The following is a 14841-nucleotide window of genomic DNA, read 5'->3' on the forward strand; positions in this document are numbered from 1 at the left end:
TTAACATAAATCTAAACTTTGCATTCAGTTTCCTTAAATATAAACTGAAACAGTATGACTTGATGAATTCTCAAACGGCTTGGCACTCTATAATTCCATGATCCATTATAATCTTAGCAAAAGGTTTAGAACAATAATAGTAGTAATAACAAAAAATGTTTAAGAACTATTCACGGGCTAAACATATAAAAGACATAATTTCATGTAATTCTCATTAAAAAAAAAACTGTGAGATGATTGCTGTCATTATCACCCAATTTTATAGATGAAGAAATCAAGGGTTAGAGAATTTAACTTGCCCAGTGATGAGAATTCAAATCCAGGCAGCTGGATTTAGAAGTCCTCCTTAATCACCAAACAAATTAGAAAGAGAAGACTTTGAATCAGAGAGACTTAGTTTTGCATGCTGTTTTTCTCAATTTTATAGGATTGTTTCTTTGAGCCCTATCCCTACCTTGGTATTATGAGGACGGATATTAGAATTAAATAAATTAATATAGAGGGCCTTTGGCCTTATACAGAATGCAGCACATTTTAAATGTTTAAAAACATTTCTAACTTTCATTAACTTTTTTTTTTAACTTTTTCCTATTGATTCTTGAACAAATTGTCACAAACTAAAATCCTTTCAAGGACACCACAATGCAATATAATTGGCTGGAACTGAAGGAAACAGAAACATTCATATCCCTTAAAGGCATTAACAAGCAAAAAGGAAGGAAGGAAGGAAGGAAGGAAGGAAGGAAGGAAGGAAGGAAGGAAGGAAATTCCTGTGTATGGGTTTATTTTTCTATCTCTGACCTAGAATATAAGAATAAGTGCATGTTTTTGAAATAATTTGAAAGTTGGGAAAATAATGACAATATTGAAAGCTCCAGATAAGCGGTAAATAATTGGTTTTCTTGCCCTCTTAAGTAAAAGTTCTGGATTCTAATATCGTGCCTACCATCTGTTATCTCAATAACCTTGGAGCATCCACTTAATCTTCCTGGAACTTATATTTCTCATTTACAAAGTGAGAGTGCTCTGCCTTTATAAATTATTTTTCCAATTTAATAAATCTATAATTTTTGACAGCTTACAATTCAATATGATGAAAAACTCTCCCAGTTTAAAATTAATTTATTGAAGTAAAAAAGGCAGAGGAAAAGAAAGGTTTTTGTTATCTGAAGATGAAATGCCAAAACAGCTCTGATTGAATTTTCAGGTACGTATCAATTTAATTCTCCCGAGTCCGTACCTCTTGGAACCCATGTTGGAAGGATAAAAGCCGATGACCCTGATGTGGGGGAGAATGCTGAAATGGAATACAGCATTGCTGAAGGAGATGGAACAGACATGTTTGATGTCATCACTGACAAGGACACACAGGAAGGGATTATAACTGTCAAACAGGTTTCTTTACGCTGTCTTCATTTTTTCATTGAGTGCTTATAGTTTATTTTTGCTTTTCAGTTAAGGGAAGAAAAGCCTAGGATTTATTTTTCCCATCTTTACAGTCTTCATAGAAGGGGGTATAGTTGTGGCTTCATCTCAAGTTACGCATCTTCACCACTGACACTTAAAAAGTGATACAAAGCCTTAATTGCTTGTGCTTTTATAGCAGACACTCAAGGTAGGACCAGACAGCCTCGAAACTCCTTGTTTTATACTCTCCCTGGCTGAAAAAATAGGCATGCAGTCATAACTTTATTTCACACACTTTTCAAAATATTCCAATTTGTCTCTTCAAGTAAATGAAACTTGAAGATGTGTGTTTTATTTTGGATTTCTTGATTTTTAATGCAGTGTGGGAGAACATGATGAAACTTTATCTAGAATAATCCAGCTAAATATTGATCATGTTCTATTTTCCTGATTTTTCTGTTTCCATTCACATCTTGCTTTCCATAGTGTTCAGATGAATGAAATATGCTTTTTCTTTTTAAAATATCAGTTTTAGAAATGTTGAAACTAAGGGGGCAACTTATATGAGCAGTTTGCTAAATCTCTACTTCATTTTATATTTACTCTGATTTTAACTTTGTATAACTTTAATAATAATAGTAAATAATCTGTATATCCATTAGATAATACATCTGCCTGTGACCATCAAAATGTGAATTGCATTAATAAGTGGGATTCAGTCTTAATGTGCATACCATTATATTCAGTTACCCCCTATGAATAAGTGTAAGACAAAACAAAAAATTACTAGTTTATTTGATATACCTATGCAGCAATAACTGAGGAAGTTTTTTAACCATAATTCCTGGCACCGGTAACAGAGCTGGATATTCAAATTTAATATTGTCTTCCCTTGTCATATCTGCTATATTATACTAATTTTTCTTATTTAACTCCAGAATTTAGATTTTGAAAGCAAAATGCTGTACACTTTAAAAGTGGATGCAAGTAACACTCACCCTGATCCACGATTTCTACACCTGGGACCTTTCAAAGACACAGCTGTGGTCAAAATATCTGTAGAAGATATAGATGAGCCTCCTGTGTTTAGCAAACTTTATTACTTGATAGAAGTAGATGAAGATGTAAAGGAGGGCAGCATCATTGGACAGGTTACAGCATATGATCCAGATGCTATGAACAATTTAATAAAGTAAGTATTTTGTGATAATTTAAGTTTGCAGAAAAATAATCATCGTCCATTTACAAGCTGTTTGAAAAAAATAACATGGTACTATGTATGATCAAGTACAGTAATAAGACTAAATCCTTCCATAGCACGATTCTTAGTTGAACTAACTTCTAAGTGATCTCAATATATTATTGTATTTGACTCATCATTTTGCAAGGTAGATCCTATTATTATACCTGACTGCAGATGATAATATGAAGACACAGCATTTAAATAACTTGCCAAACAATTAGTCAGTGGCAAAGCTGGGTTTGAGAATCAGGCCATCTGGCTCTAAGAGTCTGTGATTTTAATCCTCCGCTGTAGTGATTCTTATCTCATTGCCTCTCTTGGAGAAGTCATAGTTCAAATAATAAATGACCTAAACAAATAAATTAGAAGAAAAATTTGTTCTAGGAATGCTATTAAGAGGTAATTTGAAAATGTGGAAACATCTTTTAAAAATAGTCACTAGGCATCAAAATTTTTGGAAAAAACGATATGTCAACCTTTTCTAATAACAGAGAATTAGTAAAGAAAGTAATGATACTCGCAAATATAAAACATATTAAAATTAGTATCATATTGTGTAGTATAGCGTAAATACTTTCCCAAAGTTTGAATATAGTATGGACCATTTCAAAGATTTCAAATATGCCAGAATCTTAAGTGATTGCTTTATATGGTTCTTAAGGGGAATGTAAATATAGTTGTGAAATTAATGAATGAATACAATGGGTGGCTGAAGATGAGTGTCTGATTGTGGCATTAAATTCATGACATGAGACTGTCAAACATGTTGCCTATCCCTTCTTCTGTAAAATAATGGTTACCGTTTATTGAGCACCTGGTATAAACTAGAGAGTCTGAAGACATATATATTTATTAGCTCAGCTCAGCCTCATTACAACTTTATTGGGCAGATACAACTCTTATCACCCAAATTTTATAGAAGAATAAATAGAGATGCAAAGAGTTAAGGACACAGTGTAATATAGTTAGCAGACCAAGGATTCAAACTTTAGTTGATCTGAATACATAGCCAATTCTTTAGCAGTCATACTCTGCTTTCCTAATGACCTGTTTACTAATTAGAGATAATTAATATAATGTGCTGCATTTGTAGACTAATTTGACTGACTTCAGTTATACAAGGTAGATCCCTCAGGGACAAAATTCTGCAAAAGGCAAAACATGTATTTTGCCCCTCAGAATTTGGTCTAGTTTCTCTTCATTTTCCCCATTTCCCACAGTAGGGAGTTTCATCAGCTCCAGCTACAGACATGTTAGCTTAGAAAATTACAGCCTTTTTAAAAAAATTATTTTAATGTTTATTTATGAGAGAGAGAGAGATTCCGAACAGGGGAGGGGCAGAGAGAGAGGAGACACAGAATCCGAAACAGGCTCCAGGCTCTGAGCTGTCAGCAAAGAGCCCGACACGGGGCTCGAACCCACAAGCCATGAGAACATGACCTGAGCCGGTCGGACATTTAACCAACTGAGCCACCCAGACACCCCAGAAAATTACAACCTTTTCATTCTTCTTTTTTAACACTTGTATTAAGGTATTATTGACCAACAATAAACTGCACAACTTTGTATGATTTGAGAAACTCTTGTATATTCAAACACCCATTAAAACATCATCAAATTCAAGATAATGTAGATATATCTTACCCCAAAAAGTTTCTTCATGTCTTTTTAATGCCTCCCTCCCAAACTTCCCAAAACCCACCCCTGATCCCCAGGCGAACAACGATCGGGTTTCTGTTGATATAGGTCAGAATGGATTCTGTTTTCTTGAATTTATACCAATGCAATCATACAGTGTTTATTCTCTTTCGTCTAACTTGTTTCACTTAGCATAACCATATTGAGACTTTTCCATGTTGTTATATTCCAATGTACAGAAATACCACATTTTGTTTATCTGTTCACTGATCAGTTGATAAGTACATATGCAAATATTTGCGCATTGGTATTTGTATAGTTATATGTTTTCACTTTTCTTGAAAACATACCTAGAAGAATTATGATCAGATCATCAGGTAGATATGTATTGAACGCTTAAGAAACCAGCATATTATTTAAAGTTAAACAATGGCTCTACAATTTTACATTTTAAAGTGGCTATACAGTTTAAAGTGGCTATACAATTTTACATTTTTACCAGCAATTATGATGGATTCAGTTTCTATATAGCCTCACCAATACTTGGGAGCCTCCTTAGCCATTCTAATAGGGGTATAATTGTATCTCTATGCCGATATGTTGAGCATTTTTTCATATGTTCAATATGAAATATGTTTGATTTATTTTTCATATATTGAACAAGCTCTGCATTATTGGGATAAATGCCACTTAGCCACATTATGCTATTGTTATTATATATTGTTGAATTCAATTCACTAAAGTTTAAAAATAATTTTGCACTTTTTTTTAGAAGGGGAAGGGGAGAGGGAGAGGGAGAGAGAATCTTAAGCACACTCCAGCACAGATCCCAAATCAGAGTCCGATGCAGGGCTCAATCTCAGGAACTGTCAGATCATGACCTGAGCCAAAATCAAGATTAATGCTTGACTGACTAAGCCACCCAGGCGCCCCAGGACTTATTTTCATTGGAACATTATTTTACAGTTTTGTTTTCATGTAACATCTGTTTGTATTTAGCGTCATGGTAAGACTGTCTCACAGAATGCAGTCATAAGTATAAGATCCTCTTTTAATTTTTTGGAAGAGTTTGCATAGAAATGACATTATTTTTCCCTAAATGTTTAGTACAATTTAAAAGCAAAGGATGATATTCTCTTTTTTCTATGAGTCACAACTACAAATCCTATTTCCTTACCAGTTGTAAGACTTCAGGTTATCTTAACTCTTACATGAGCCTGTTTGGCTTTGTTTTCCTTTTCCTTCATCTTTCAGGGCATTTGGTAGTTTCATCAAAGTTGAAAAAAAGTTGTTCATAATATTCCTATTGTCCTTTTGATACCTCTAATAATAATAGTCCTCTATGATACTGTTAATTTGTATCTACTTCTGTCTTTTTCCTGACCTGTGTGAGTAAATGATTTTTTCAATTGATTGTTTTCTTTTTTTCCTCCGATTATTCTTTCTTCAGCTTACATTGAGTTTCATTTGCTGTTCTTGCCTATTTCCTTGATTCAGAAGCTGAGATCATTGATTTGAGACTCATTCCTATTTTCGTATGTACATTTTAGTGCTGAATAAATTTTTTATTTATATTTATTTATTTTTATTTATTTAGGTACAGCTTTAGAGGCCAAAGATGTTTTTTTTCTACCAATACAGTAAAACTTTTGCATTGCCCTTATCTTTATTGTTCTCTTTGTAACTTGTCAGTTGTTCCTTAGGATGCTTTTAAATTGTGTCACTACTTTTAAGTAATTTGATTATGATGCTCCTGTCTATAGTATGCTTCATTCATTTTGTATTTGAAGTTTATAATGCTTCCTGAATATGTAACTTTATGCCTTTCTTCAAATTTGGAACAGTTTTCAGCTGTAATCTCTTTAATATTTTTTTGCCCTACATTCTTCTTTTTAAGGACATTTAATTATAATTATACTAGGTCTCTTGAAAACGTAACACAGTGCACTGGTGCTGTTTATTTAAACTTCTCTTTTCCCTCCTAGTCATTTTAAATAGTTCCCATTCATCTTCATCTTCAAGTTTACCAAGCTTTTTTTTCCCCCCCAATATCTAACCTGCTTTAATTCCATCTAGAATATTTTTCATTTTACAGGTTATAGTTTCTCCTCTGAAAGTGTTATTTCTCAGTGTTTTCAATTGCTAGGATTTTCTTCAATCATATTTTCTTTCAGTCATATTTTCTTGTTTTTTGCATGCCTGTAATTTTTGATTGGATATCAAACATTGTGCTTTCACTGTGGTTAGTGTTAGATAGCTTTGCATTTTCATAAATATTCTTGAGCTCCATTCAGATGTGTGAGTAAGTTACTTGAAACATCTTAATCTTTTTGGACCTAGCTTTTGTGCCCTTTTTCTAGACCTAATTTTACCCAATAAATCAAGCAAGACCTTTCAGGGGCACTTAGGTGGCTCAGTCAGTTAAGTGGCCTATTCTTGATCTCGGCCCAGGTCATAATCTCACAGTTCAAGGGTTTGAGCCCTGCATCCAGCTCTGCACTGATGGTGTGGAGCCTGCTTGGGATTCTCTCCCTCTCTCTCTGCCCCTCTTGCTCTCTCTCTCAAAATAAATAAATAAACTTAAAAAAAAAATCAAGTAAAACCTTTCTGAGTAGTCTACCAAAGCCCCCTGAGTTTGAACTTTTTCCTTTGGCTGGTGGAAACTAGAACTCTTCCCAGTGACAGGCTAGTTCACAGTTTCATTCCTTCTTATCTTTGTGATTGAATACCTCTGTTGCTTCACTCTATCTGTTCCCACGTGAGTTCTGATCAGAACTCCGCTGAAAAGTTGAGTAGCGTTCTCTTCAAATTTCAGTAGTTCCCTCTCTATGAAACTCTCTCCCCTGAATTACTCCATCTTTAAAATTCTAGGCAGTTTGGTTTCAACATGGACTATCAGCATTATCTCCTGACTGAGGGGGCTGACAGACTCCATCTGGGATCCCACTTTCTGTTTCACTGTCTGGAACCTCCCCCTGGCAGCAAACTAAGGAAGTCTTATGTATCATTTCATATCTTTCTCTTTTCTCTGAGATTATGGTCATTGTTCTCTGGTGTCTAATCCTTCAAAAATAATTGTTTCATATATTTCATTTAGTGTTAGTGGATTGTGTGTGTGTGTGTGTGTGTGTGTGTGTGTGTGTGTAGGGAGCTGGCAAATCCAACCCTTGTTATTCTATAGTTGTTACAAAGGGACATTCAAAATATCATTTTAAACATGTTTTTGATCAACATATTTAGTCATTCTTACACAGGAAATTTTGTGGCAAAGAAGACAGGTATAATTCTCTTCTCAATAGATACTTCAGTGGCATTTTATTCTATTTTTATCAAGTATTGAAACTTTCAATTTATCAATCACCTAATTTTAGTAAGTAGAGATCATTATAATATATAGAGGTGTATGTATTTTTATTAATTGCGAATATTTGATAATGCCATTAATCTACTCAATAAACTTCTATTGTATAAATAACACACTACCATGTAGGTGATACATGGTTGATGGAAATTTAGTTGCAAACAGTCTTTCAACCTGTATATATATGTATTAGACACAGATGTAAACAGACATAGATATAGATATATAATATGCTCAGTGCATATATAAATATATACTTTTCTATATCTGGAATCTCCTCAGGATACAATTTTAGCAGTAAAATTTCTAGCTCAGAGACTGATAAACTTGCAACCTTGCTTCATAGTATATAAAAGTGGCTGGTACATTTTAAGTTTATATCTGTCCCCAAAATATTTGTTTTATAGAGTACTCAAGTATAAAGAAAGAAACAATGTACAGTGGTTTCCCTATAAAATCTCAGAAATTATGACAAAGAAGAAAAGTATTGAAGAAACAAATTTATCCTCAATTGTATTTCTAAAATATTGCCAAGCCTGTTAACATATAGGCTGATTCCTGTTTGCATAAAGATATATGCAAAGAAAACATTTATGTATCAAATTACAGTGTGAAAAACTAGCAATAATTCAACAAGGAGACAACATCGTAATATGTGACTCTTTTGTTTGCTCTTATAGAATTTAGAAGGATGACTGATCCCTAGAGCAGAAAATAGGCTATGATAATCATCATGGACAAATATTTTCCAGGGAAATCTGAGGAACTATTTCTCACTCACCAGTAAATCTGTTCATCAAACATATTTTCTGAAATACATCTGCCACTTGCAACATGAAATTATGATTACAATTAGCAGCTGTTGTCAGTTCTGTTTCACCCCATTAGTAATCATGGATTTCTCAAGTTATAGGGTTGATTATAGCTTTACAGGTTCTGAAAGAACATGTTGTCTCATTTCACACCTATTTTATACTCAACATTTAAAGTTCAACAAATTTTAGAAGAAATCTTTTTTACTGCAAAGTGAGAAGTATGTACACAACAAACCTGATGGAAAAAAAATGCTTTTTTAGTGTTGCTTCAGGAAAATGTACATGATTCCACCCTAAGCTGAAATTGGTGAATAAGTGTGTATGTGTGTGTGTGTGTGTGTGTGTGTGTGTGTAACAGTTTCCTTAATAGTTGCCTGATTTTATTATAGAGTAGGATAATTATTATTATTTATTTACAAATTATGATTATTTAAAAATAATGGTGGGTACCTGGGTGGCTCAGTTGGTTGTGTCTGACTTTGGCGCAGGTCATGATCTCATGATTGGTGGGTTCAAACCCTGTGTCAGGCTCTGTGCTGACAGATCAGAGCCTGGAGCCTGCTTCAGATTCTTTGTCTCCCTCTCTCTCTGCCCTTCCCCACTTGTGCTCTGTCTCTGTCTGTCTCTCAAAACTAAAACACATTAAAAATTTTTTAAAATAAAAATAATGCCACTAATATTTGAAAAAACAACAACAAAAAGATTTGAACTATTCATTCAAGCATTATATAGCCACATTCTCATTTTGAAGGACAATGAAACTTCCATAGGTCATAGATAGAAAACACATTTCTGGAAAGCAGTGGATTGAAAGAAAAGAACAAACTTATTACCTAATTGTATTGACTTAGTCAGGGAAAGATGTACCTGGAATTCAGGAAAGGAAAGGGAATGCTATCTTTGACATATTTCTGCATAGTACTGATTTGTTCTGGTGTCTGTAATTTACTTTACATATTTTATTGTGCTAGATGAAAATGCAGGGATCTGGTACGTGTTAGATTCTTAATGGGAGAACATTAAAAATTAAAAGCAAAGTAAAACCAGAGTTCACTTCCACACCTCAGTTCTCTTGTGCTTTTTACTTATTTGCTGTTTCTGCACATCCTGTTGTTGCAGAAGGTGTTCAGTTAAAAAATTATACCAGTGGTCTTTTTTAAAAAAAAAACAAAACTTATTGCTCAAACTTAAATGTAAGGAGATCAATAAAATAGTGTTGTTTTAATAGGCCGTCTACTAGAACACAGAGATAGCTTTGTTCTGTGTTAAGTGTTTATCAGGTTCTTTCTGGTCATCTGTGGTAATCCACTGTATTTATTATTAATAGGCAAATAAAAATGCCCCATTCTGTGTTGAAAATAGAATACTGGCTGCTGGATAAAAGAAAAATATTTCTGGGTTTTGACAAATTGTGAGACATCATTTGCACTAGGGCAAATATAGACCTGGAAGTTGGCAGTATTCATGTTAAACTGAGCTATTTCTAAATTGTCAAAGTGGTTCTCCATCATGAAGTCTCAACCTGAAAAGTAGTGCCTTTCAAGATTGAATCTAAGCGTAGAACAGTCAGAAACCCAGACCTATTTTGGTCCCACATAAGTTCCAAGTGAGTCAAATCTGGACTAACATAAGGTTAGAATTGTTAGCTATTCCTCAATCATAGAAACACCCATGCTAATCTCTAGGGCAAGTAATAATAAACATAAAGGATTTTTTTTTAATTTTGATCTGCAATTCAAACAGTATGAAGAAATCCAATGTCTGTTTAGCCATAAGCAGATAATGGTTGCTATTGACTTTTCCAACAATGAAAAAAATACATATATATTCAGGCAAATATTATAAATTGAATTCCATTCAATACATAGATGTGGTTGAGTTATGTTCTTTTACTGTGCTTTCTTTGTGTTCATTTTAGGTTTGTTTTATTCATGAGCAGAATTTGGTGTAACTATTTAAGTAAAATGGAACATTTTAAAAAATGTTCTAATGACTTTCCTAGTCCACGTTAGGAACTAAGTTATAGGAGACTTGACCTCTAGAGATAGGAAACACTGTATTTTTTTTTTAGGCATGTATTAAGCAATAGTGATTAAAAAGAAAAAATTTAATATGACCGTTGTCCTCAATTTTAGTATATTAATAGTTATTTGAAAAATAAGAGTCATCTCAGATCCTTGTCTGACATTGAATTGTTGGTTAAAATCTGATAGAACTTTTGTTCCTAGGAGATATATGCATACGCCATTATGTATTTTATATATTGATTTTTATATCTTGGTTCTAGTGATCTGTTTAGGAGTTCCTACATCAAAAGTATCACTAGTATTAGGCAGTGACCATATATTATATAAGGTTTTTTCAAATCTCCCAAATTATTTTCATAACACCATGTAGAAAAATTATCATTATGATTATTGAAAAAGTGAGAAGATACTACCATTTCCATGTAGCTCTACTGCCCATTGCACAACTCTTCCAAAGGGCAAGAAGGTGACTGGACTGGTTTTATATTTTGAGACTAAGGTACAGACAAGAATCTAAAACCAACCATGCAAAGTTTTTAGCTATTCCACCTTTGAGATGAAATCCAGTACATACGTATTTTTTTTCCCACATGCTCAAATACTTACTTTGAAATAGTATCTGTCAGTTGAGACAATCATTTTATAAAATTTAGCATAAAATAAATTAGGCAAGGCCTATGATGTTAAATTATTATAATTATTTTGGAAATCTGAGTTTACTAATGGATCCTTTAAGTTCAATATAGGTCTTATAGCCATAGACTAAATCACAGGCTCTTTTTTAAAACAACCAAAGCAAACAAACAAAAAAATCATAGAAAACCTAAATGTATTTTCATCAAATATTTTTTAAATTACAAATGTTTCACAATGTTTAGAACAATAAGATAAAAGCAGTGTGGGTGGTAAACCATAAGAGACTCTTAACTACTTAACTGTAGAGAACAAACTGGGGGTTGCTGGAGGGGAGGTAGGCAGGAGGATTTGGGCTAAATGGGCAATGAGAATTAAGAAGGGCACTTGTTGAGATGAGCACTGGATGTTGTATGTAATTGATGAATCACTAAATTCTACTCTTGAAACCAATATTATACTATATGCTAACTAATTTGAATTTAAATAAAATCTTGGAAGCAAAAAAAAAAAAAAGGAACACTGGCTGCTCAATTTCTATTACTTATGTTTATGAAAGTCAATGTTTGATAGTGAATATATTACAGATTTATAATGGGAGCTGTAATTTCCAAATTCACCAGATCAAAAAGGAGTTCATTTGTTAAGTGACTTTAATAAGATATTTAGAAAAATGAGAACTACATCAGATGTTGATTAGTTTCTTTGTTGTCTGTCATTTTCTTCCTTTTTCCATCTTTATTCTGAACAGTTTATCCCATGGTATATAGCTTTACTATATTAAGTCTTGTCTAAAGTCTTACAACATGGGATTGACCTAAGATGTTTGTTAGAAATACAAAATCCCAGCTCCAACACCTGACCTACTGAATTAGAATCCGTTTTTAAAAAGATCCCAATGTAGGGGTGCCTGGGTGGCTCAGTCAGTTAAGCATCCGACTTTGGTTCAGGTCATGATTTCCTGGTTCATGGGTTCGAGCCCTGTGCTGGGCTCTGTGCTGACAGCTCAGAGCCTGGAGCCTGCTTCAGATCCTGTGTCTCCCTCTCTCTCTCTGCTCCTCCCCCACTCATGCTCTGTCACTCTCTGTCTCTCAAAAATGAATAAACATTAAAAACAAAATTTTTAAATAATTATAAATAAATAAATAAATAAATAAATAAATAAATCCCAATGTAATTAATATGAATGTTAATGTTTGAGAAACACTTATTTTCCTATATGGCTTAATTAGATACTCAGCAGCAGAAATCTCAAAGAGATGTGTTAGTACAGCCTAACATGGCCTGACCTAAGGTATTTTATTATAAGCTAGCCTTTTAAAAGATCTTTCTTATGATTACATTACAGCCTTCTATTGCTGCCATAGCAAATTACCATAAACTTAGTGCCTAAAGTAACTTAAATTTATTATCTTAAAGTTTTATGGGTTCGAGATCTGGGATGAATCTCACTGGGCTAAAGATGTTACTGTGGACAGGGCCATATTCCTGTCTGGACACGGTAGGAGAGCAATCGTTTCCTTCCTCATTTAGGTTATTAGTAGATTTCAGTTCCTTGCAGTTGCAGGACTGTAATTCTTATTTTCTTGCTGTCTTTCAGCTGAAGGTTCATTCTGAGTTTCTAGAGGTGGCCTGCATCCTTTGGCATGATACCCCTTCCTGCAATCCTCAAAGCCAGCAATAAGAGATCAATTCCTTTCCATACTTTAAATCTCTTTTTTTCCCTCCTGTCTCATTTCTCTAGAGCACATCTCTGCCTTCTTCATCCACTTTAAATGGTTTGCATGATTCATTTAGGCTTATCTAGGTAATTAAGAATAGTCTTCCTTCTCAATGACTTTAACCTTAATCACATTTGCAAAGTTACTTTTACCATGTAAAGTAACATATCCATAGGTTTCAGGGATTAAGAAGTAGGCATCCTTTGGGGGACATGAGGAGGCATTATTTTGCCAATCATAGAGTGTCCATATCCAACCCTGATGAGAAAGAGTCATGGAACTCTGTGTAATATGTCATTTCATTTTTATCTGGAATAGGTCAGAGGAATAGATTGGAGGATGACCTTTGATTCAGCTGATATGTTCCCTAAAAGAGAGCCATTCAAGAGCAAAGTATTTTACAACAGTTTCTCTATTCACTTATAGCCATAAGGACTCTGTGGACAAGTTCTTATGTTTCTTTTTAACATAATTTCAATTTATCTATGCAACTGACTCCATCAAATTTAATATGACTACTTAATATGTCTCAAGCACTGCAATAGGTCTATGATAGGATAAGTAAATCAAGTGACAATTAAAAACTCACTCAAAGGCTGCTGCAAGTATTCCTGAGTATAAATAATAACTCTAAAGTCACACAATCATAGAATAGTAATGATGGAAAAGGCCAAACATATCAAATCGTCTAAGTGACAGTTACATTAAATAAAAATTCAAGAAAGTTATCAGCATTTTACTGTCATGACTTTATGAGAACATTGTTTGAATTGCCTATAACTTTTAAGAAATAGTAGATGAACTAATAATCTTAAAATAATGCCTAGATTCATGAATCTCTTTTCTGCCAGATACTCCATTGATCGGCATACTGATATGGACCGGATTTTTAGTATTCACTCCGAAAATGGCTCTATTTTCACTTTGAAACCCCTGGACCGGGAATCATCTCCTTGGCACAACATCACCATTACAGCCACAGAAATAAGTGAGTGGGAAATACATCCATCTGAACACCAAAGTGGTAAAATAACAGCAATAAGTACACTCTATTTCTTGAGTGAAATAATTTTATCGTTAGCAGCCTGAGCATGTGTTGGATATTATATTATTTAATGATTATCAAATATCCACTTTTTAAATTTAATTTTCTCTTATAGCTTACTGTAGGATGGAAATATAATCTAACCTCATAAAAATAAGTAATCTAAGAAAATTATGTCTTATAAATAATAATACTTCATTCTCAATCATATTCTCCTCTTTTTAATCATGCTTTCCATCTGGACCATGTAAGCAAGCTGAGATATTCATCAGCAATCCAATTGAGAAAGTGAATACCACATAAATGATCTGTTGCTAAGTTACAAATGGGGAGAGTGGTGTCACCGCTTCTCTGTAAATGAGACTGAAGTCTTACACATGTTCTTGTTGCAGATAACTCAAAACAAAGTAGCCACATCCCTGTCTTCATCAGAATTCTAGATATAAATGACCATGCTCCGGAATTTGCCATGTACTATGAAACATTTGTTTGTGAAAATGCAAAGCCTGGGCAGGTAAATAAAATCATTATAAACTTAAATTTGTTTTTTCCTGTTTCCAAAGGCAGGTACCATTATATTAATTCACTTGAACAAATCTTTTTTTTTTTTTTTCATGCAAACTATTGCCATTCCTCTTTGTCACCTGTTTATCTCCCCTTACCAGAACATTCACAGTGATCTAAAAAGGTAACTTTTGAAGTGGTTTCTATTATGGAACCCATGATATATTAGAAAAAGTTGTAACATATGCTTTAATATATATACTGGTATATAATAAATATCTATACATATAGATCTATCTATCTATCTATCTATCTATCTATAAGAAATAGTTTCTACCTGGATTCATAATGATGTTGAAACTGAGTTATATTCAAGAATAGAATGGATATTTGCAAATGACATATCAGACAAAGGGCTAGTATCTAAAATCTATAAAGAGCTCACCA

General features: G+C 33.5%; 1 protein-coding gene across 1 annotated transcript in view; it reads left to right on the forward strand.

Annotated features, from left to right (window-relative positions):
• The window catches only part of CDH9 (cadherin 9), a 169248-nt gene that overhangs the window by 143384 nt on the left and 11023 nt on the right, over positions 1 to 14841 (forward strand). Inside the window, exons 7-10 of the mRNA XM_042952802.1 lie at positions 1208 to 1395; positions 2346 to 2599; positions 13697 to 13869; positions 14283 to 14404. Of these exons, the coding sequence (XP_042808736.1) occupies positions 1208 to 1395; positions 2346 to 2599; positions 13697 to 13869; positions 14283 to 14404 (737 nt within the window). The remainder of the gene's footprint in view (positions 1 to 1207; positions 1396 to 2345; positions 2600 to 13696; positions 13870 to 14282; positions 14405 to 14841) is intronic.

This window comes from Panthera leo, chromosome A1 (genome assembly GCF_018350215.1).
Source record: "Panthera leo isolate Ple1 chromosome A1, P.leo_Ple1_pat1.1, whole genome shotgun sequence".
In the NCBI taxonomy this organism is placed as follows: domain Eukaryota; kingdom Metazoa; phylum Chordata; class Mammalia; order Carnivora; family Felidae; genus Panthera; species Panthera leo.